We start from the raw sequence: 24017 nt of genomic DNA on the forward strand, positions 1-24017 counted from the left end.
CCCTTCCATGTACCCAGACAAGGTCAGCTACAGGTCAGGAAGTTGGGGTGACCCAGAGACTTTATATGGCATGCTCCTGCTCCGGATGCAGAAGGACAAGTTCCCACAGGCAGACCAAATAGCTGAGGGAAGCCCTGGAGTCCCAGCCACCCCCGAGCCACAGTGTGCGTCAGGAAGAGTCCACTGCTCATGTCTGCTCTCCTGTGAATAGGAACACCCCTCTTTTCTCAGTGAGCCCTAAAAAACATCAGAGAGGCTATAGCCAAGACTCAAGGACCTGCAGGCACCAGAAACAAAATTCTGCTGTCTGCCAAGAGAACTGGGAAGAAGACAGGCTGGGCGCCCATCTGGTTGGAAGTCTGGAGGGTACAGGCTTGGACCATAAAGTACTCAGGTAGGATGTGCTAGGCTCAGTGCCACACTCTGATGTCTGGTACAGTTGGGTACCATGGCGGCTGGAGACAGCCAGCAGGCTGCAGAAAGCATGTGTGCCTGTATTCAAGCCATGCAGTGGGGCCTGTAATCCACACACATGGCCATGGTGAGAATGTACCCAGAGATGCGCACAGTGTCATGTGGTGTCCTGTGCCATCTAGCTATATACACAGTGTTTCTCTTCTGATGACATCAGACCCACACCGGAAGGGGCTGAGTGGACGTTTGTCCACACTGAAGACACACGTGGCTGTCACAACTAGAGAAGAGTGCCGTGTCTTGGTAGGAGTTAAGGTGCCTATAATGCTCATCCTACTCAGCTTAGGAAAGCCCCACCTCAGGAAATTATCCAGCTCCACATGTCAAACCCTCTCAGCACATTGCTCTTTTCACTGAGTAACTTTCCATGAACACCTGCCCCAGACATCTTACCATCTTCATACTGCTTGCTCTGATGATCAGGACTTCTATGTGGCTCTAGCTTTACCTCAGGCCTAGGTTACTCCATTCAGCAAACAGCTGTTGAGTCTCTTATGGGGGGGGCGACTTTAGGATCTCCTTCCTGGGCCCCAGTTTAGTCCCCCCAAGGCTGCTCTGAGCAGGCGGGGAGGGGCTACTGGATGTCTCACCCTCTTGTTTCCTTGACATTTTCCCTCTCCTCAGCCTGAAATCTGTTGTCCTGACCCCTGAAACACACACACATAAACACAACCCTCTCCTCTGAGTTTTTCTGTTTGTTGGGTCTGAAACTTGTACTTCCAACAACCTGTATTGAGGATCTTGATGGGCTTCCTCCCCCAAGCCATAGCCCTTGACCTGCTTTTCCATGAAATGGGCTGGCGAGATACAACCCTGGCAGTGCCATATGTGACTGTCCACAAAAATGAGATCAGGGGAATTTGGTAATTCATAAAATGGTACGAATGGTGCAGGAGTTAAGCGGCCGCAGGAAGTCACAGATCATTTCTCCATGAGAAGCCAGTGGTGAGAGGGTGCTCTGTGATCTGTGTCTGGCACACGGAGGAGGCCTGTCTCCATGTTCTGAGCGTTCCCATGAGGCTGGGTGAAACTATCTCTGGGCTTCTCAAGTCAGGGCCAAAGCTACCTAGACTCAGTTTCCACAGACCTGTGGCCAAACCACCTGGTGGGAACTTCCTATTCTCCTCCTCTATCTTCCCACAGTGAGCTACCAGTTGCCTGGTACTTCTTTTACTGCTAGCACAAGATTCCTGCCTCTACCTCTCAAGTGCTGGGATTAAAGGTGTGTGCCACCACCACCCGGCAACAGGTTTTTATATCATACTAGGACCTGCCCTACAGCCCAGTGCCTCATCTGACCATGACATCCGTTTCAGCCTGAATGTGAGGCTCCTCCATAACCTAGCTGAATCCCATTTTCAGACCTCTGCGCAGCAGGGTTTCTTCGTGGCTGTTGTGAACAGGACACCCGTTAGTGTTCCCAGTGCTGCTCCTGAGCAGACCCGAACTAAACTTTCCAGGCAAATGAAGTACTGATGGGTGAGTCCATTATTCCTCCTGCTCCTGAGACCTCACTCTCAGAACAGACACAGAGCTTTGGACCAGACCAGGAGGAGTCTTGAACACTTTCACATTGAAAACAACTCGTGGCTGGGGTGAGCCTGCACCATCGCGGGCCCCCCTCTCCGCCCCAACACACACACACACACACACACACACAAGAAAGGAGTCTGGGGCAACAGTGCAGAGGTGTCTGTCCCACCAGATGATTACGAGCAGGGACAGGGGCCAGGCTGAAAACTTGGAGGTGGACTACGGTTGCTAATTCTTCTTTTAACAGCGGCCCGGGGCAGACTCCTTGGCAGGTTTGTTCAGTAGCCACCTCGCAGCCCCTACCTGCTCTCTGCTACCAGAAAGCAGTGTCATGGCCCCTTTAAGAAGGGGTCTGGCGCCTCTTCTCTGGACAGCTTGCAGCCCCTAAGGGCTACAAGTACTAGGGGTGTGTGAGTGAAGACTGACGCCGCGCAGCTGTTACCCAGAGCGTGGGGAGGGGGAGAGGGTGGGGTCTGAAGAGCGGGCGGGCAGGGGCGGGATCTAAAAGGAAGAGGGCAGACTGGGCTGGGGTCGGCTAGGCTTACCCGAGGCAAGCTGGGACGGAATCCCTAGGAGGCGGCGTCCGCCAGGCAAAGAGGGGCGGGGGCACCGTGGACTGAAGCTTTCGCACACGGCGGGCTCCGGCCCACTCTAGCAGCAAAGGCGCCCGCGGGAGGCGTGAATACCATGGGCTCTTGCTCCGGCCGCTGCACGCTTCTTGCGCTCTGCGCTCTTCAGCTGGTGAGTCCTGGTGTCCTGCTTGGCTCTCCGGACCCGCACCAATCTCGGGAGGCTCCTGGTATAATCTTGGACCTGGCCGATTTTTCCGGCTGACAGGCACGCGAGGGGAGCAGCCACCGTGCTGGATCTCCGCTGTGCCCTGCTATGTTTGCTCGGGAAGCGGTGTCCCGGTTGGTGGGACAGGTGCTAGGGAGCTTCTGGGGGCCCTGGCTGCTAGGAACAAAAGCCTTCGGGCGGGGCTGACCCCGGAGCTGCACTTAGGTCCAGAGTCCGTGGTCCGGGGAGCGTGGTCCGTAGTCCGTGGTCCCATTGATGCCCACACGTTCCGAGGGCGCCTGTGGTCAAAAGTTCGCGTGTTACCGCAGTGGCACCAGTGGCGGAACCCACAGCGAAGTTCAGTCAGTGCCTGAGTGTGGACATTAGAGTTGGGTGTGCGGGAGAATGTGATCGCCTGGCACTCCCAGCTAGTGCATGGGCACTGTCTATTTGGGGTCTCCCAATCTCCCTGACCTGTAGAGGGAAGAGGCTGTCAGGCCCGGGTGCCTAGGGTTGAGCCCCCTGACTCCCTAGGTGAAGAGTCTCGTCAGAGAACTTGGATGACACCAAGCAACTTTGCAGCTCTCGCTGAGCTTGGAGCCTGGGGTGTGAGCTCTGGAGCTGCTGGAGGAAAGGTCTAAGACAAAGGTCGCTGGGGAAACTCCTTTGCGTACATGCTAATTAGCCCTGGGTGTCTGGTCTTAAGAAGGAAACACAGCTTTGTTCTCTCTGGGTTGGGTGTGGACCTGGACCCAGCTGGACTGGGTGCCTCCTCCACTGGCTGAAGCTGGAGGTCCCCGAGGAAGAAGAGGGTTTTTTCAAAGATGCTTTAAGGCTGTTTGGTGTCTTGTCCTCTCAGTAGCACAGTGTTTTGTACTTCCAGGGGCCACCAGGTATAATGTGGGATTGCAGGGAAGTTCATGGTCCAGGTATTTACTGACCTGCAGGTTTCGACTGGGCAGGTCAAACTTGAGAGAGCTGCTTGTCTTAGAACAGTGTTAAGCCGCTGTGTTTCTGTGAGGCGCTCCCTCGGGGGGGGGCTCCTGGGAAGACAGAGTCCTTTACCTGGTCAGTCCTGTAGAATGACCAGCTAAAGGATAGGATGAGCTGGCTGACTCTGAAGTTTAGAGCCTGCCCGATATGGGAGTCAAAAAACACAGCAGCTTTGGGGGACAGGGGTGACTTTGGTTTCCCTGTTCTGGATTTGGCAGGATAGTGTTCTCTGACGTATGGTGCGAGAAGCAGGTGCTCCTCCCACCTCCAGTTCAGGGATGTGGTCCTCTGATGCAAGAGCATATGGTCAGGGCCTGCTCCTGCTTGTTAGACGTCTCCTGGATACAGGTGTAGGTCTAGGACGGACTTTGGGAACTTAGCTGCAAGTAAGGGGCATCATTTTGGTGCTTGGGTTTCAGGGTTACCCTGGGCAGGACTTCTCCAAGACTCAGACTCAGCCAAGACAAGCCCCAAGGACTTTGTGGCGCTGCACTGAGCCCTGTGTACCCTTGCTTTGTCCAGCAGGGCCACAGCTGAAATGCCCCAGGGAGCTGTCAAGGGTCTTTTGTCCTGCTCTGGCTGGCAGTTGGGGGCGGGCTACCCTCTTGGGCCTCTGGGAGGAACAGGCCCAATGCCACCCACTGCTCTGGTCTCTGCGTGGAGTTGAGAGCAGAGGAAGCTGGGAGCAGCCGAGGGGTCCTGAGGCTTTCCCTTTTTTTGACAAGCGTGAGAGTTTTCTTGTTACCAAGCTACTGGACAAAGGACCTAAACAACTCTCCCTGAAGAGCAGCAGGAACTCTGTCGGCTCTGAGCCAGCACTGTGCTGAGACTGTTCCCAGACCTCCTTGCAACCACAAGACAGGATTCAGCCCCCACGAAAGGGTCTGCAGCTAGATTCTGCAGGGCCACCGGCTCTTAATCACCAAACTCCATGCAGTGGGAGACTCATCTGTAGCTACAGTGCTTCCGGACATGTTAGCTCAGAAACTAGAAGATGCAAAGTACTCCCACCTCTTACAAGGTTTCTGTTCCTGAGACAATCAGGGGCTACTGTAGTGAGAGCTGCGGGCTGCATTCCTGCCGCCCAGATCCCAGCCGCCTGGCTAACTTATGCCCCGAAATAATTACACGGAAACTGTATTCTTTTTTTTTTTTTTTTTTGGTTTTTTGAGACAGGGTTTCCCTGTAGTTTCTAGAGCCTGTCCTGGAACTAGCTCTTGTAGACCAGGCTGGTCTCGAACTCAGAGATCCGCCTGCCTCTGCCTCCCAAGTGGAAACTGTATTCTTTTAAACACTGCCTGGCCCATTAGCTCTAGCCTCTTACTGGCTAACTCTCACATCGTGACTAACCCATATTTAGTAATCTGTGTAGCACCATGAGGTGGTCGCTTACCAGGAGAGATCTTAACCTGCATCCAACTCAGAGAGGAGAGGCGTCTGCCTGACTCAGCTTTCTTTCTCCCACAATTCTGTTCTGTCTACTCCGCCTACCTAATTTTCTGTCCTATTAAAGGGCCAAGGCAGTTTCTTTATTAATTAACCAACGAAAGCAACAGATAGATAGGAAACACTCCCACATCAGGCTACTCTTCAGAGTAGCAGCTGACCCAGCCTCCAGCTGGGGCCTCACAGGGCAGGGCCTTGAGTTTCTTAGTGGACCAAGAGGGCCATCTTCTCCTCTACCTTCTTTTTCTCACTGGGCGGGATGATAACTAGTCAGACCTAGTCATTCATTAAGAGGCTGACCTCTGTCCCCTATTGCTGTTTTTTTCTTCTTTTTTATCCCCCCCAGATTTGTAATTTTATGTTCAGGCTCTCCAGGAACTAGGGGCCAGCTGGGATGGGGACATCTGGGCTCTGAGGTTTGAGATCCATTCTGGATCATGCATTTTCATGTTGTTTGTAGGAAGACTTTGGTTAGCGCCTCTCACGATTGATTGGAACACGTACGCGAGCAGACCACCATGTGACTCCTTAGGACAAGTGCATTGTGGGGGAGGGGAAACGCTACCACTGCCTGCCTGGGTGGGCAGGAGCTTCAGGTTGCCTGTGTCATACAGGTGTGGAGTCCTGCATAAAGGAAGAATATTCCTGCCCTAGAAGATGAGAGAATGCACCAGGGTCTGACCTGATAGATGGAGGAAGGAGGGGTGAAGGTGGATGGTCACCTGAGTGAGAGGCTTGGTCTATAAGGCTGGGTGCGGTTAGAGCCTCATCCTGTGGGTCAAGAGCAGTCTGTGGCTGGGGCTCCATCAACACTTTCCGTGTTGAACGTTCAGACAGGCCTCTGCTGTCATCTGTTTTATGGAGTCGGGAAGGACAGCCATTTGGTGCCTCCTTCAGGGGGATTTTCGTTGTCAGCCGTTCTGTAGGAGCCTGACTCTTCTGGAGAAATGAGAGCAGTGGAGGAACTACGTAGCCAGGGCTTGCCATGGCAAATCTTTCAATGATGAGAGCCCTAAGTGCCTTCCCAACAGTCTCACACTAGGACCTCAGCAGTGAGCTAGAGGTACAGCTTAGCGGCTGAGTGCTTGCCTAGCATGGGTGAGGTCCTGGGTCTGATTCCAAAGCTGGGAACACACACACACACACACACACACACACACACACACACACACACCACACCACACCACGCACAGCTTGGAAGCGTTGGAAGCTCTCCACTCCTTCTGTTTCCTGTCCCCACTGACGCTCAGAGACGTCATAGACGTGTGCTGCTTTCTTTCTGTGGCCTTCCAGGAAGCTGAAGGTAGAAAGGGATGCAAGGTGAGGAGCTGCGATCCCCAGGCCGTTTCTTACCCATCGGGGTGCCCCAAGGTGGCCTCTAACACAACCTCGAACTGAAGTTTGGAATCTAGACATGTCCCTGGTCACAGATCCAGAGCCTAAACGTTCCTGGGATCTCTGACAGGTGAAGTGGGGAGGGACAGAAATTTCCATGGTGTTAGACAGTTAGACACCATGCTAACTGTTAGGATTGCTGGAGTTGACACTTTCCCGGGGTCACAGCAGCTCTGTAGACTTCTTCCCTGTGATGCAAGGTACTGGTTACGCAGTGGGCAAAAATCATATAGGCGGGGTAGCATTGTGGCCTTCTTCAGAAGGTTGCACTAGTGGGCATCAGTCATCCTAAAAGTTTATTGAGACCTCAATGTGCTGCACTTGACTGCTGTGCTTGGCTTGTGCTCCACATCAGGAGCATCGTAGGGAGGGCCAGCAAGGGTGGGGCATGCAACGGAAAGGAGTTGGCTGGGATCTAGATGGGCAGGGACAGAGAGGAGGATAAGAATGAGTTCTCAGATCAAAGGGGAAAAGGGGGCCCTTCCTGACAGGCAAACTGTGGTTGGAAGACTTGGGGAAACAGACAGCTATGGTCAGGGCTATGGTCACCCTAGGCCCACTGAACCAGGACAGCTTGTGACAGCCCGGAGTGTAATCGCTCATTTTAGAGAACAGAGGGAGAAGCTGATAAGGGGTCCACCATGGCTAAGACATCAGGTAAATAATACTGAGGATTCTGGGCATAAGTGTTGCAGTGTCATGAGGTACAGGTATGCTCCCAACCATGGAATCTGAGGTCTTATACTCAACCCGACCATTGAAACTCATCTTTCAGGGACTCTAGGTAGAGGCGATGCAGGGCTGAGACTGTTTTAGAGACTTGAACTACTCCTTGGGAAGGGCCTCCAGTGCCTGCTCTCCTCCTGTTTGCAAGAGAATGGCATGCTGGGTAACTCCCTTCTGGAACACCCTCCTCACTCCCTGCTCAGGGAAGAGGCTGTGGCTCACAGTCCCAGGGTTGCTAAGCACCCCAACCCCTACCCTGTGACCCCACATTCCAGGCCCAGAGCCACCAGGGTGCGTCTGAACTGGAGGAGGAGCAGGTTCTGAAGGAATTTGGCAGATTACAGAAAGAATCTCCCTCGAAAGAAAGTTATAAAATCACCCCCGCAGGACAGCAAGTCTGGAAATAGCAGGGCAAGAAGCCTTGTGGGCTTTCCGTGCTGACCGGATCTGCCTTTTGGCTTCTTCCTGCCTGCAGCTGCATCACACACACACACACACCTGCAAGTGAACATACGTACACTTAACTCTGTATTTTGTACAGATATGGGTCCCACATGTGGCCCAACTTGCCTGCATCCCTGGCATTTCCTGGTTACTTCTGGGGACAAAGCATCTGGACTGGAAACTCAGGATCCAGAGAGCCATTGGAATGGATCCTGAGGGACTGTTTCTGCCATGTATTGGAAATCCAGGGAGGCTGAGGAGATGGGACCTCATCCCTCCTATCTGCTGTGTGCAGTCCTGGGCCTGAGCATTCATTAGTCCTACAGGACATACTTTCTGTGGGAGAAGAGAGGCCCAGAAACCCTTTGGGCAGCCACAGAAATTCTTCTAGACTCAAACTGAGAACAGAAGAGGCCTGGACCATCTCTAGAAGGGGTGTAAAAGGCAAATCCCCACTAAAAGCATTTGTGACTGCACAGCCAACCACAATGAAGTGGTCAAGGCCTGGCCAGGGTGGCTGTCACCTCAATCATAAGTCCCACTTCACATGTGGTTCCTAGTGAGTGTTGGCATTTGTTGACTCCCTAAGGAGTTCTAAGGCCTTCTAGGGAAGACAGCGTGGCTGTCCTGAGACTGTCTTCTCACTGGGTTGTGAGTTACTGTCCTTTCCACTCTAAGTCTTTTTTTTTCCACTTTAAGTCTTAATTACCTGGAGAACCTCCTCGTAGCTGATTTCATAGACAAAGGCTTCTGGGCTGAGGCCCAAGGTATCTTGGGAAGGTACAAATGTCCCAGGCAGTGTGACTTCCTCGGGTCTTTTTACCTTCCACTCAAGTGGAATTAGTTTATGTTTGAAAGAGGGGTTTTAGGGTGGTACTCACCCAGTCTCTGGAGGGAACAGGCCCCTCTTGCTGCTTCTGTTTACGACTTCATTCCCTCTTATTAGTGAGGTTTTAAGGAAGGATACAGTGTCTTGGTTATGAGGCCAGACCGTGAAGCGGCAGGTCGGGCGACTTACTTGAGGCATTAGTTGTTTTTCTCTTGGCTGTGATAGAATAGTTGACATGAACAACTTCAGGGAATAATGGTTTTATTTTGGTTCATGGCATCAGAGTTCAGTTCATAGCTGGTAAATTATGGCATATGACCGGCTCCCTTTGGTGGCAGAGAATGTCACAATAGCTGTTTACATGGCTCTGGTCAGGAAACAAAACACAGATGGGAACCTGGGGACCAGGACTGAGCACAACCGTCAACAGTGAGGTCTGACCCCCTGAAGGTTTGTTCCACTGCCTCCTAAAACAGTGTCAACAGTTGGGGGGCGGACATCCTGACAGAAACCTGTGGGGGACTTTCAGGTTCATCCCTAACACCGTGGCCACTGGCTGTCTCTCCCTGTGCTGTTTACCTGGATTGCTTAAAGGTCACACAGTTGTTTCTTTTACTCTTCGGTGTGCGTGGGTCTTGTGTAGTCCCACTGCTGTCTCAACATTAAGACTGCCAAATGCTTACCACTGGGCTGTAATGAGAAGGTGGCCACTCCCAAGATGTCTTTCTTGTTTTGGGCCTCTAAGACTGGCTGCAGTGTCTGCTGTGGACAGTGGGTGGCTACAGCATCTGACATGCCTGTGTGGGGCCAACAAGCATGAGCTGCAGCTGTCCATACTATGCAGGCCAAGCACGCTCTGGTACCACTGCTTACATACGTGATCAGGAAAAGACTAGCCAGGGTGAGCAGGTCTCACCTCGGTAAAGCCCACAGAGGCTCAGGGAGACCCCAGGACTAGCCACATTTACATCACCCCAATACCAGATCCCCGCTTGTCTCCTGCAGGCAGAGTAGACTCCTAACCAACCCTGGAAGGACTCTTGGCATATTCCAATGAGAAGAGTATCCTGGTTGAAACACCAACTCCCAATTCCTTAGAGATGATGTAGTTCCAAGACAGACAAATGATTCCTTGTAAAAAAAAAAAAAAAAATAAGCAAAGCTCCTGCAGAGCTCTCCAGAGAGCCCTCCATGCATGCCTTCCATGTGAAAGGCATGTGAATGAAGAGGCAGGAGCCACCAGGTAGATCAACTGTGTCTGCTCATGGAGAGTTAGTGATGACCCATTCTCTTCCCCCATGTAAACAGCCCGTCAGGCCTGACTAGGAGCCAAAAGTTTGGCCAAGCAGCTCTCTGTCTACACTGTGAAAGGCTAGAGAAAAGAGCTGATCTTTGAGAACTGACAGCCCACAAGGAGCTGCTCCAACCTCCATATGCATCATTAAGGGGTTTACTCCTATATAGGGAGGCACCTTCTCCAGGAGGCTAGCATCATGGAGGAACTAGCATTAGGAAGGGTCTTTGGAGGTGGGAACCTGGCTAGCAGAGGCTTCTTCCACCAACAGTTGCAATCATGAGACATGGTGGAGACCCACTAGGGGCCAGCAGGTGTGAATGCTTTGTGACAGGAAGAGAAGAGGGTGTGTGCTAACACTTTGACAGAAGAGGGACATGCATTGACTGTCAGTATTCTGTGACAGGAAGGCGCAACAGTGGATGAGTGACAGAAGTAGGGACCACTGGTGTGAGCACGCTGATGAGATGGGGCAGAGGCTACGAACTCTCAGGACATGTGGAGGGGATGGGCTTTGGGAACTCTGTGAATGGGCAGGGGGCAGTGAGTGTGAGCGGCTTGTGGCTTTCTGCAGGGTCCTTACTAATGAATTATGCTGGGCCGTTCTTGGTGTTGATACAAAGTCTGCCCTTGCCTCTCCATTTAGTAGCCCAAGCCAGCCATCAGAACCCCAGAGAACCCCAGACTTCTGCAGAGCATGCTTGCTAACGATCCTCTTTTGAGACTTCTTTGGACATCACCACCACTCCTGAGTCATTCATAGCTGCCAGGGTAATGCCAGAGCATGCCCAACTGCAGGTGTTTCCTGGGTGTTATCAGAAGACTTTGGGGATCAGTCCCATCATACAGAGCTCCAGCACAGCAGGGAGGAAGATGAGTACTTTCACTGAAGTCAGTGTCTGTGGGCAAGCAATCCGGTGGCCAAACTACTCAACTCAAACTTGATACGATGGCAGGAGGTCTTGTGGGTTTGGAAGCAGCGTGTGTCCCCAGTCGCAGTCTCAGTCAATGTTGCCTTTTCTCTTGATCTCAGCGCATCCAGCCTTGGGGAGGGCCTTCACCATTGTGTGCAGACCTGTCTTACGATTTCTGTTGCTGTGAGGAAACAGCGTGATCATCTCAGTTTACAGCTCTCGGGTCATACTCCCACACTGAGGGACATCAGAGCAATAATTCAAACGGCAGGAACCTGGAGGCCAGAACAGAGGCAGAGGCCGTGAAGGATCGTGGCTTACTGACTTGCTCCCCGTGGCTTGCCACCCTGCTTTTTTAACAGCTCCCAGGATCACCAGCCCAGGGTGGCCACCTACAGTGAACTAGGCCCTCCCACACCAAACATCAATTGAGAAGACGCACCATAGGCTTGCTCACAGGTCGGACTGGTGGGGATATTTTCCCACATGAAGTTCCCCTTTCTCTATAGACTCTGGCTTGAGTTTAGTCGGCAGAAAAATAGCCAGAACAAGACTGGTTTCTCTCTCACACACAGAAGCCACTCTAGGTCAGAGACTGCCTCAGCAATTCCAGGGCTGACCCGGTTGCTGGTACACAGGGGCTCAGTGGTTTCCTGTGAATGTCATGGGCTCCGATCCACTGTACTGTTCCTTTAACACGGATTCTAAACACAGAGGCTCCAGAGAGATTGCTGGAACCTGGTGGATTTACCCATACTTTCTCTTCCCTCACCTACACCTGCACATGGGATGGAGCCCATTAGAGGATGGGTTGGTTGGTGGTGAATGAAGGAGGAACAGACAGAGAAAGGGATGGACGTGGGAAGGAATGTGTACATAGATGAAGCGATCGGCAGATAAATGGATGACTGATATGTGAATGGACTGATGATAAATGGTGGGTGGACAGACAATTAGGTGGATGGATTCTTTAGAGTCTTGACTCTCCTTGGCATAAGTCTGTTTCTCCAAGTATAAAATATATTCATTGTATATCATACATCCTTTCCCATTAATCTCCCTGTCCTCTTGCATGGAGGGGAGTGTCTTCAGAGCTACCGCGTCTCACTAGAGTCCCTAGAATAGAAGTGTGACCAGTCTATCAGGGTAAGAGCTCTCTTATCCACAACAGTCCTCAGAACAACCATAGAAAGATCACTTACTGGGAGACAGTGGATTCTCTAGGCTTCCGTGTCCAGCACCTTGTGCAGGCTCAGATACCAGGAGACAGTGGGTGCTCTAGGCTTCCGTGCCCAGCACCTTGTGCAGGCTCAGATCTCATCTGCCACCAGAGCAGATGGACAGCATTTTACAGTCTGTGCTTCTTGTTTAGGGCCCCTCCTAACCTCTAGTTAGGACAGCCTTGGGTATGGGCCAGGCGTGATGGTGTGCATCTTTAATCATAGCGCTTGGGAGGTGGAGGCAAGTGGATCTCTGTGAGTGCAAGGCTGGCCTGCTACATAATGAGTTCTGGATGAAAAAAAAAGAAATAAAAAGGAAATGATGTGACTGGTCCTAGGTGTTTTGGAGGAGAAGGTTTGTTGTAGATTAATAGGAAAAGCAGAGACAGAAGCAGGGGCACCTGGGAGAGTCCAGAATGGACATAATCCTGAGCCGTGTGAGGAGATGGGAGAGGGGAGAAGGGACATCCAAACCAAGAGGCCGGTAGGGTAAAGGGTAGATGGAAGGGCCGGGTAACCAAATGACTGGATTATACAGGGAAGTCTCTGGACTGGAGAAGTTTATGTGGGCGGGGATATGCCAGCCAGGAAGGCTCTGTAATAGGTAGGAACTGAGGGATGAAGAGAGAATCAGGTGTCCAGGTTTGTTTTGATATGTTAAATAGGTACCTTAGCATTTTGTCCCAGGTTTAAAACCTAACAAGTTCCAGGATAGCCAGGACTATGTAGAAGAGACCCTGTCTCAAAACAAAACAACCAAAAAAACAAAAAAATCCCAGGTGTTTTGGTCTCCAGATGAGGAATTAGAGACAAGGGGGCAGCCTGACCCAAGAGAGGAACCCTCCAAAGGTGATGGTTGGGATTGTCAGACTTGATGATTTTTGCTGTAAAGGCCACATCATAGCACACAATACCTACTCAGGATTTTAACCAAGAAGGAATCTGTGGCCCAGCTGGTACAGATGTTAAAATAGGTGTGAACTGTACCTAGGAGGGAAGCAAGACCTAGGGGTGGCCTCTTAGGGTCCAGTGCTCCTCATGGGCCATCTGCTCTTAGGTCACTGCTCTGGAACGGCAGGTGTTTGACTTCCTGGGCTACCAGTGGGCACCCATCCTGGCCAACTTCATCCACATCATCGTGGTCATCTTGGGGCTCTTCGGCACCCTCCAGTATCGGCCACGCTACATTGTGGTGGTGAGTCCACTGTGCTTGGCTGCCTCGATTCAAGGAGGAGGAGCCCTGCCATCCTTGGTGGCAGCTTGGGCAGAATGCCTTAGGTTGGTACCTATCCAGGGTGGGCTTAGGTAACCCTTTCCAAGCTCAGCATCGGGAAGGTCAGACTCAGGGAGTCCTGGCTTTGCCATGCGTTCAAGGGCTTTCTTCCAAGGCATTGGAGAGAATCAGATCTCATCTCTGAAGCTGCTGGGTTCAACTTCTGCCCTGTTCTTTCTGGCCTCCGTAGTATGCTGTGTGGGCAGCTGTCTGGGTTACCTGGAATGTCTTCATTATCTGCTTCTACCTGGAAGTGGGGGGCCTCTCAAAGGTGAGTAAAGATGGGAAGGGGTTCATCCACTGGGTCTTGGATGGATCACCATGTGATGCTTGATGAAGCGGGAGCTTGAAGTGTAGTGCTGACCCCAGCTCCCGATTATCTGGGTTGTTATCAGTGCCTCAGTAAAGTTCAACAAGACTGGTTTGTGGGTGGTGAGGGTTGTTGGTAAGGCACTGTGGGTATCAGTAGACCATGGCCCCAGGCTGGGTAGCACAAAGGGTGGGTCTTCTGGAAGAGGTCCTTGGAACCAGGCAGTACCAGGGAGGAGTAAGACTAAGTAGACATCTGGCCAAGGTGTGCAGGTGTGTCCTTCTCAGGGATGGTGGGATGGAGGCACAGGAAGAGACCTTCTTCTTGTAGTCACATGGAGTCTTCTTCCCTACCCATGTCATGTGTTTCCTGAGGAAGCTCTGGATTGGTACAGCTTTGTTCTCCTAGCCTAGAGTAATATGTAGTGGTGTAGTGGACTGAGCTAGCACTAGCCGAGGTTATGCCAGTCACTGACCTGAGACCCAAGGCCCTCTGTGGCAGTTTGGCCAGGGACATGAATGAGAGCTTTGAGGAACCTAGATACCATAATAGTGCGTCCTAAGGTCTGCCCAAGGCAAGGGGTGTTCCTGGAGGAAGGGGTATGAGGCCTGAGGACCATGAAAATCAGGCTTTCCCATGGAGAAACAGTTTGGGACACTTGTTCCTGTCCTACACAGCTGGAGCCTAAGAGGAAAGGGTAGAGGGAGACTGGCCACCTTCATCCTTGCCTGCTCCAGGCTGTGGTTGGTAGAGGCCGGCTGCCTCCTGATACTAACTTGACCTACTCCTTTGTTCCCAGGACAGTGAGCTCTTGACCTTCAATCTCTCCCGGCACCGCTCCTGGTGGAAAGAGCATGGGCCAGGCTGTCTTCATGAAGAGGCAGCCGCAGCTGGCCTGGAAGCAATGCATGGCCAGTCCTTGGTGGTAGATGCTGGCTGTGCCACTGTGTACAGCTATATAGAAGCCCTGCACAGTGGTCTGCAGATCCTGCTGGCGGTGAGTGTGGGGTCAGGTACCCGGACTGTGTGCTTGTTCTACCTGGGGGCAGAGTCAGGGCCTTTTCTTTACACAAAGGTATCAGCCTCCATATCCTGCAAAAAGTAGAGGAGTCACAGGTGAGCTCCACCCTCGAGCCTGTCTTAGTCCTATCGCTGTGAAGAGACACCATGACCAATGCAACTCTTATGAAGGAAAGCATTTAATTGGGAATTTGCTTACAGTTTCGGAGGTTTCGTCCATTAATCATCGTGGTGGGGAGCATGGCAGCAGGCAGGAAGGCACGGTGCTGGAGAAGTACCAGAGAGCTACGTTCTGATCCATAGGCAACGAGAAAGAGACTGGGCTTGGCATAGGCTTTTGGAACCTCAAAGCCTGCTCCCAATGGCAGGCTTCCTCCAACAAGGTCACACCTCCTAATTCTTACAATCCTTTCAAACAGTGCCACTCCCTAGGACTAAGCATTGGTCCTATGGGAGGCCATTCTTATTCAAACCACCATAGAGCCTCGCTGTTTTTCTTGTAAGACAGGCTCGGAGTCAGAATGGAACTTCAGCTTCTACCAGGTGACACTGTGAAGTACCAGGCACATAGGAACAGCAATGGCGCAGATGCAGGTTGGAGTAGCCAAGATGGATGCTCCCATATCCGCCTAGCACAGGAATAGTACAGCAAAGGAGGAATGTAGAGACCCCCAAGGCTGACCTCAGACAGACAATGAAAGGGAGAGAGAAGCCCCAGACCAGCCAATAAGGCTGCAAGTGGGCCCCACTGGTGACTGTTTAATCTCGGCAGATCTGGTGCATTAAGGGAGCATTTCAGTGCTTTCTCTGAGTCTCAGGGCCTTTGGGGATATTTCACAAGTTCTCACCTCCCAGGAGAGAAAGCAGAAGAAGGTGCATACTTCCTGGCACACGGTGGGCTGACTGGGCTGGCGGTGAGCCCACAGCCCTGAGAAGTCTGCCACAGAGCAGATCCTGTGAGACAGGGAACAGTCTGTGGAGATCTGGCTAATTTCCTAGCGCTGTGAGATGGCATTGCTCTGCAGGAGCCCCGCTCTGTGAGCGGCTGAACAGTTCCGTGCCCAGGCAGCTCCTGTGTTGGTCGTGGTCACCACCCTATCAGGCGGTACGTCATTAGCAAGCGTCAGGTGCCGCCATCCTGTCAATGGTCATGTCTCCCTGGACTCGGGTTGTCCGGGGAGAGCCTAGAGAAATACAAGTCTCATGAATTCAAAGACACGGAGACTCCGTTATTTTCCATGTATTCCAGGAACTTGATCCAAGAGAAAATATGAGAGAAGGCCTAACGGCACTCTACAGCTGATGAGGGAGGGTGGGAGGCAGGATTCAGGGGTGCAGAGCCATGAGGCACCAGGGGATCGGAGATTCTGAACCCCAAAAGCCTTTCCCCAGGACCCCAACCCATTCAGCTGGCCAGGGAGCCATGGAGAGTGTAGAAAAAGCAGTAAGGGGAGAGGCCCGAGGGCTGGTGCTGAGGCTGGACTCAGTGCTATGGCAACACAGGTAGCTCAGGTCTCAGCCTCCCTGCAGGGCCCAAGGTCTGGACTTGGCATGGCCTACCAAGCACAGGAAGTTGTAACATTTTGGAAAATGGGGATATATGGCCCACATGTTTTTTCTGAGTCCTTACAGCTAATACAAGGACTAAATCCAGGCTGGACTCTTCCTTAGCTATCGTTAGAAAGGAAGTATTGAGACAAACTCCACTCAGGAACGGCAGATGGCAAGGATACTTCGAGGTCCTCAGATGACCTATTAACAGTCTCACGTGCTGAAGACCAAGCTAAAGGCACGTGAGCCTCTCCGAAGAATACTTTGCATCCAGAGTGGGCATCGGGGGCATACAAACTCCCATCCCAGTCTCCTGCCCTCTCCTTGCTCTCAAGGCCCTTCACACTCTGGTCAGGTGGTTCAGGTAAAGTGTCTTTCCAGAGCACTCAGCTTCAAGGACCACTCTGGATCCAGTGTCAAGTCTGGGGTCCCTCACTGCCACTCACTGGGCTTCTTACCATGTCCCAGCTTCTGTCCTTCCAGGACAGAGCCTGGTACAGAAGAGCATCTTGTCCTGGTACCCTCAGGGCCAGTCTAGATGTGGATACTTTATCTGTGTGTCTGGATACCCATGAATTCTGCCTGGATGGTCTTGGAGAAAGATGATGTCACCAGGACCCTTTCCAAAGGCCAGTCAGGGCCTCATCCAGTCACACTTCATCCTGCATAGAAAAATAAGAGCAGGAAAATCTGCTATAAATGCCTTGAAGCCCACTGAACCTGGATCCCTACACTAGGTTCCTCCATGCAGGAGTGTCTGCTACCTCACTATGGATTAGGGTAGTGCCCCACATGTGGGCCCTCACAGAGGCCAAGTTTTGGCTTTATATCTGTATAAAGTCTAAAAAAAAAAACCCACCTGACCAGACAGGAGAAAGCAGGCCTAGTGATGCAAGCCTGCATTCCCAGCATTAGAAACTGAGGGAAGAGGATCACCAATTCAAAGCCAACTTGGATACACAGTGAGACCTTTTCTGAAAAATAAAATAAAACAGCTGAGCTGGGATGGTAGACCAGTTAGTAAGATGGTTCCTTTGCAAGCATGGGACCTGAGTTCAGTCCCCCGGAATCCACCTGGAGACATGGCTCAGTGGGTAACAGCACTTGCTGCACTAGCCTAAGACGCTGAGTTCAGATCCCAACACCCTGTCTCAAGGCAACAAGGTGGAGAATACCACAGTGAGACCCTTGAAGTTCTCTTCTGGCCTCCATGTGCACTCACAGGTGCACACACTCGAACAGACTTGTGTACACAATCATGCATACACACATAAAATAAATAAATATAACAATTTTTTGAGATGAAATCTTACAATATAGCTCTGGCAGTCCTGGGACTCTGTGTAAGTCAGGGTCACCTCAAACTCACAGAGATCTGCCTGCCTCTGCTTCCCAAGTGCTGGGAATCACTTCACCTGGTTCATTAAATATAATAAAGTGTTTTAAAAGATAGGAATAGTGGTGTACACTTGTAATCCCAGTGCTTGGGAGCTGAAGACAAGCGGATCCACGAGGCTCACTGGCCAGCCAGTCTTGCTTGTTTGGTGAGTATCAGGACAGTTGGAGATGTCTTTAAAAAAATAAAAAGGTGGGACCGGGCAGTGGTGGTGCACACCTTTAATCCCAGCACTTAGGAGGCAGAGGCAAGTGAATCTCTCAGTCCGAAGCCAGCCTGGTCAACATAGCAAGTTCCAGGACAGGCACCAAAGCTACACAGAGAAACCCTGTCTTGAAAAACAAAAAAATAAAAAATAAATAAATAAAAAGGTGGATGATACCTAAAGAATGATTTCAAAGGTTGCTCTTTGGCTTTCAAATGTACATGCACCCTCATACATATATGTACCCATATGTATGCACACACACCTGCACATACACACACACACACTAACATGCACATATGCTAATGTAAAATAATTCAGCCAAGGGAGCTTAGAACAGAAAATTGCTCCCTCAAAGCTCCAAGATCAGAGTGTAAAGCCAAGGAGTTAGTGGGACTTGTTCTCTCTGGGGCTCTGAGAAGAGTGGCCCAGGAGTCCTCTAGCCATAGGGCCACAGTATTCTCTGGCCTGGGGAAACACCAGCATCCCCATCTGTCCTACAGCCTTTTCCCCACAGGACTGTCTTAACCCCCTCCTTCCTCCTGTAAGAATACCAGATTTTGGTTTAGAGCCACTTCACCCTATCTACCCCAATGCTGACGGTTTATAGACCCTATTTTTAAATACAAACAAATTCCAAGGCACCAGAGTTGGACTTTGAGGCATGTGTTTAGCACATGGTTCAACACACAACTAAACAGCTTCTCTAGACCTTTGCCTGGGCTCTGGCCCCAATGACTGATGTGGCAAGCCACTACCTGAGAGGACTACCCTGGATCCCTTTCCAGAGCTGTGTCCTGCTTGCAGAGAAGAGGAAAGTCTTGGCCCAGGGACCCACCTTTGGGGTTCACCAAGAAATAGGAGCATATGTCCTCCTGACAGGTGGTTCAGTGGTTCTCATCTACTCTTGTCTTACTGGATTCCTTCACTGTCCCCAAGCCTGTGACAATCACAGAAACCAATAGGTGTTTTTTTTTTTTCCAAAACCTCAGCATGACCCTGGTGAGGATGTCATCTCTCAATCATGTACCACCTAACCATGGGTTTGCTGGTGTTACATAGAACTAAAGAACAACCATAGCTAGTGAACACGGAATTGATTCTGCTGACCTCTCCAGCGCTGCTCAAATCAATGGGGAGCAACGGGGAGCTCCCGGCCCAGCTGGTGCTGCCTTTCTACTTGTCTGTCTTAGCGAACCGCTTGATATCTTTGTGTCTTAGTTATCACTTCTTAAAATGAAGGTCGTTTGGATGGATGGGGTGGGAAGGAGGGTGGGAGACAGCAGCCAAAGCAGTCCAACATGAAGGAAACCAGGCACGGCCCTCAGAAGAGAAATAACTGATTCGTCAAGGGTCCCTGCCGGGAATTCTAAAATTGCAGACTCTGGAAAGACAATAGCTGGACAGTAGAAAAGACAAATTAGGGTCTTTTATAGGGTACAGAATGATTTTGGTGGGACTGACGCTGGAGGAAGGAAACTTGGCATGCCCGTGGGAAGATAGTCTTCCGCCATACTTTCTCAAATGGAAAGCCAGCTCACAGACCTGGTCCGCTCATGCTTGTTTTTAACCTGTAAAAAAAAAAAAAAAAAAAAAAAAAAGTGCACTCTCTGCTGTCCTCTTTGGATAGTGTAAGGGAGAAAGTGTCAGGCTTAGCTCTTAGACCACTAGTGAGGAAAAAGCCAATGAGAAAGAAAACTTCCAGATGAGGCAGAGTGGATGAATGTTCAGGAACGATCTGGACAAACAGAGCAGGGAGTGGAAGTGGTGGGAACAGAAGGCACGGACGGGTATGCAGGTCGGGACATTGTATGCTGGTATGAAGAAGACAGGCCTGACTCTCTGGGTTCAGAGGACACACAGGGCATGATCTGGTTTTATTTCATTTTTATTGTTTTCATTGAGCTATATATTTTTCTCTGGTCCCCTTTCTTCCTCTCCCTTCCCCTTCTATGCTCTCTCATGGTCCCCATGCTCCCAATTTACTCAGGAGATCTTGTTTTTTTCTACTTCCCATATAGATTAGATCCATGTATGTCTCTCTTAGGGTCTTATTAGTTGTCTAGGTTCTCTGGGATTGTGAATTGTAGGCTGATTTTTCTTTGTTTTATGTCTAAAGGCCACTCATGAGTGAGTACATATGATATTTTTCTTCCTGAGTCTGTATGTATGATGTTTTCTAGCTCCATCCATTTGCAGGACGTGACCTTGCCCCCTCCAAGCTACCTCTCAGGTTTCATGTTCTGTGGATTCCTCACCCAGATGTTTCCCACTGGGTGTGTTAAGGGAGAACTGAGAATGTGGGAGTGTGGGAAGCCATGTAGGTAGTATCCCAGTTCCATTTCTCGGGGGAGGAAATCAAGGCCCAGGAGATGCAGGGCTTCCATCCGGTCCACATGGGGTCATCCACACCATCCCCAGGCTGCTGTTGCAGTGAGAGATGGCTTGGCATGTCTGGCCTCTTGGTGTCTTCCAGCTCCTGGGTTTCGTCTATGGCTGCTATGTGGTCAGCGTGCTCACAGAAGAAGAAGACAGCTGTAAGTGTGTAGCTAACGCGAGTGACAACTCTGAGTGCTGTGCCGTCTGGGGTAGGACCTGAGGGTGACACTCAGTTATGCCCCATGCCCTTCCTGCCGCAGCCTAAAGATCTGAGAAGAGGGGGAGTCTGTGAAGAGGGGCCCAGCAGCCCTGGGGCCCAAGGACACTTATCCTCATGACCCCACAGTGGCCCCAGGAGGGTCTGAGTCCTCAATAGCATGGGCCACTCTGCCCTGCCTGGTACACATGTTGGTTGGCATTTAGTACTAGGCAGGACCCATTTGGGCGGATTATCCTTTTCTCTCTGCATGTAAACCTTTCAACTTAACTTTGATTTGCAATGTGACACAGTAATGCTTCAAGCTATCCCTTTGGGGACTCCCAGTCCTGAAATAGTCTGATGGGAAGAACCTGCAGAGAAAGGATTGACAGGGTGGGTGGGCAGTCAGGGCTTCTGTGGATGAAACTTTCTCCAGAGTCAGAATTAAAATTCAAAGCCAGCTGTCCCCTGAGAGTCGGGCAGTGGAGTCAGCTCTCCCTATGTTCAAGAGACTTGGGCTTGATTCTGGAGGGCTGGTGAGGTCCCTGAGCGTGGGATCAAGCCCCCCGCCCCCGTGCTGCCTGATCATTGAGCCCTCAGCTAGCTGCCAGGGATGAAGCAGGAGCTCCACCTGCTCTTTGAATTCAGAACTGCAGCAAGCCCTGAGCCTAGCGACCACTGGTGTGGGGGTGGTTTCATGGAGCAGATGCTTGATGTTAATATAAAGGCCACAAGGATTATTGGAGAGTCTAGCAGGGTGGGATGCAGCCCCATCCAGGCCTGAGGGCCCTTGTTGGCCTCCTCACCTGATTCCTTCTTGGAAGGTTCATTCAGACCACAGAGCCCGGCAGGAAACTGTGCACAGTGCCCCAAAGAGATCCCAGCAAGGTTTGAGATACAGCAGGGGACTGATTTGCAGATGTGCCTGTCCCTCTTCACAAGTCCTGGCAATGCCCCTTTTGCTGGAAATCTGCCACTGGGAATGTTTCCATTCTGCCATCTTTTTCCATCATTTGGGTTTTATTTTATTTGGGCTTGATTTCTTTCAGTTGATTTCATTGGTGGATTTGACCCATTCCCCCTGTACCATGTCAATGAAAAGCCGTCCAGCCTCTTGTTCAAGCAGGCATATTTGTAAGTATGGTCCACTCAGCCTGCATCAGGGTGCTCGCAACTCAAGGCTCTTCTCCTTGGAGACTTTATCAGGCGTCTGTATGTCAATCCATTCCCCTAAGACCATGCTCTGGCTAGGTGTCAGGGTGCAGTGACTGTAGAACTCAGCCCCGCAGGTCAGGTCGAGCTCAAGGCTCAGCAGGGGTAGATTCTGTGTTAATCAGAACCCTAGTCAGAACTGAAGTCTGGAGTCTCAGGAATGGGAGGGATGCCAACAGGCCACTCCGTCAGGGGCGTCAGTGCTTCAGTAAGTGTAGAGGGTGTCTGTTTCTTATATTTGGCAGATCACATTTCCTTCTCTAAAGCAGTACCACGGCCCTACAGATGCCATGGCCATGCCTGGGCTTCCTGGAAGTCTAGGAATTGAGGTCAGAAGGGACATTGAGGGGTTCTCTTGGTGAAACTGTCTTTGGTCCCAGAGATTCCTAGTGCTTGACCTCAGGGTGTCCTAGACTGTTGTGGATAATGGGTATCACAAGTAGCAGGACTTCAGCTCCCAGGAGGAATGAAGAAGGAGACACAGACCTAGGAAGGGGAGGAGCCTCTTCAGGCTGTCTGCTATAACTCCTAAGACAAGCCTGGGCTCAATAGATCTCCACGAATAGGGCAGTCTGTGGTAGGTTTCTCTTCAGTGGAGAGTCTGAGTGGACAAAAGGACCAGGGTGAAACCCTCACTCCACTTCCAGTCCCATAGGAATGGGCCAGGGTCGTCAGAGGATAAGATCAGTACCTGCCTAGTTGAGAAGCCTAGTCCCGGGCATATTTTTTCTATAGCCTGAGCTACTATCCCTGCCTTGGTTTTGTGTGTTTTACATCTGAAGTCCCCAAGAGAAGGGACACTGTCCTCCTTCTCTCAGTCTCCTCTGATCTCTGCCTTCTCCGCAGGCCTGCGTAAGTGAGAGAACAGTTGACCTTGCTCCTGCAACTCAGTTTCAGCCTCCAGAACGAAGAGGAGACTCCAGGCCTGGAGTCACAGCCCTGCTTCCCTGCCCGCCTAGCATTCTTTCCAAATTCCCCTTGGATACCAGTGAGGGGCGGGGCACACTGCAGGCCAGGGTGGCTGCAACTGTGAGTTTGTAATCTCTTTCTTTCTCTCTTCCTTTCTTTTTTCTAAAAAAAAAAAAATAGTAAGAAAAGACGTGAGAGAATACAGAAACAAACTGGATCCCTAGTCTTCTTGGGCAACTGGCAGTGAACCTAGGCAGTTTTCCCAGGTGTCCCTTGAGTTCCCAGGTGTCTGACCTGAGGTTACAGGACCTGCAGACCACATGCCACTTACGGAAGGGCTCATCAGACGACAATGAGAAGGTTCAGTCCCATCAGGAAGTCCCGATGAGCCACCAAGATCCAAGAGTGGCAAAGGCCTTGAATAAATACTGCAGTACCCTAGCTCCGGATCTTATTCACGCAAAGGCCCTTGCCCCATTGAGGCCAGTGCATTCCCTGGAGCTGGACCAGGGGCCCTGCCACTCCCTAGCTAGGAGAGAACCTTGGGTGAAACACGGAGCCTGGGAACACCACACAGACTCTTCTTTCTAGAAAGTGGATGGCTCTGTTTAGAAAAAAAGGACCTTGGGCAAGTATCCTGAGAACACCTGCCATTTTAGGAAATATACAAAGTTTGTGGGTAATTAGAAGTGGGGTCTCGAGGCACCTGAAGCCGGTCTATTCTGAAAGGGTAGAATACAGTACTAGATCTCTGAGATCAGAAAGAGTGTTTTGTTTTTCCCCCCAAGCGGGGAAGCGTTACGAAGCGATTAGAGGTGGCTGGACACCGGACAGGCGCTGCTGTGCTGGTGAGAAGCAGCACAGACCGGCTCAGCGTGGACTAGGAGGTGAGGGCGGGTATCTGGTATAGAGCCTAGCTGAGCACTGAAGTCAAACCTTCTACTTTATTATCTTTAAGTAGGTTCCCAAAGCTACAACAGGAGCACTCCTCACACCAAGCAGAAACTCTTCTTCCATGTTGTCCTATGTTTGTGGTCGATACCGAGTGGTCTGGGACAGCCTGGGACAGGCAGGGTGCCCATCTTGCAGTACTTGGAGGGAGGAAAGGAATCAGTGTGAGTTTTGTTCTCATCAGGCTTGCCTGATTCAGAGGTCCCTGGCTCCAGGGGCTTCCTTGACCTACCGCTTTGATCTACCAGAGAATTATCAGACACATCTTGGGGACACATTGACCTCTGAGAGCATAAGAAGGCCATGGCTCCCATCTCTCAGCAAGGACAGGGGTGCGATACATTTATGTAACAATTGAGGTCATGTGCCCCCTCCCAGGCATGACCACCAAGCCCCAATCTAGCCCATGTGCCCCTGAAGCTGGCCTCTCCAAGCCTAGTTGAGGCCCTTGATGACCAGCTAGACAAGGGGTGCCCCCAGCCCTCTTTCCCTCTGACCCCACCTATGAAGGATTCCAAACAGTGGGATTGACTGGCGGAGGGGGTGAGAAGTGTGGCCTGGCCATCT

At 51.3% G+C, this 24017-nt stretch overlaps 1 protein-coding gene across 2 annotated transcripts; it reads left to right on the forward strand.

The window, feature by feature from the left end:
• Positions 1-2671: 2671 nt before the first annotated feature.
• Nkain4 (sodium/potassium transporting ATPase interacting 4) lies at positions 2672-22540 on the forward strand. Of its 2 annotated transcripts, none has more exons than XM_038331190.1 (7): positions 2672-2748; positions 13103-13240; positions 13509-13589; positions 14428-14625; positions 20277-20337; positions 21428-21512; positions 22437-22540. In XM_038331190.1, exons 1-7 carry the CDS (start codon positions 2695-2697, stop codon positions 22444-22446), a joined length of 627 nt encoding a protein of 208 aa, XP_038187118.1. In that variant the 5' UTR covers positions 2672-2694; the 3' UTR covers positions 22447-22540. The 2 variants fall into 2 exon arrangements, with proteins under 2 accessions (XP_038187118.1, XP_038187120.1); XM_038331192.1 differs by lacking the exon at positions 21428-21512 and adding an exon at positions 21836-21919 and having other exon boundaries at positions 22437-22532.
• The last annotated feature ends 1477 nt before the right edge of the window (positions 22541-24017 follow it).

The sequence above is a fragment of the Arvicola amphibius genome, chromosome 5 (genome assembly GCF_903992535.2).
Source record: "Arvicola amphibius chromosome 5, mArvAmp1.2, whole genome shotgun sequence".
NCBI lineage: Eukaryota > Metazoa > Chordata > Mammalia > Rodentia > Cricetidae > Arvicola > Arvicola amphibius.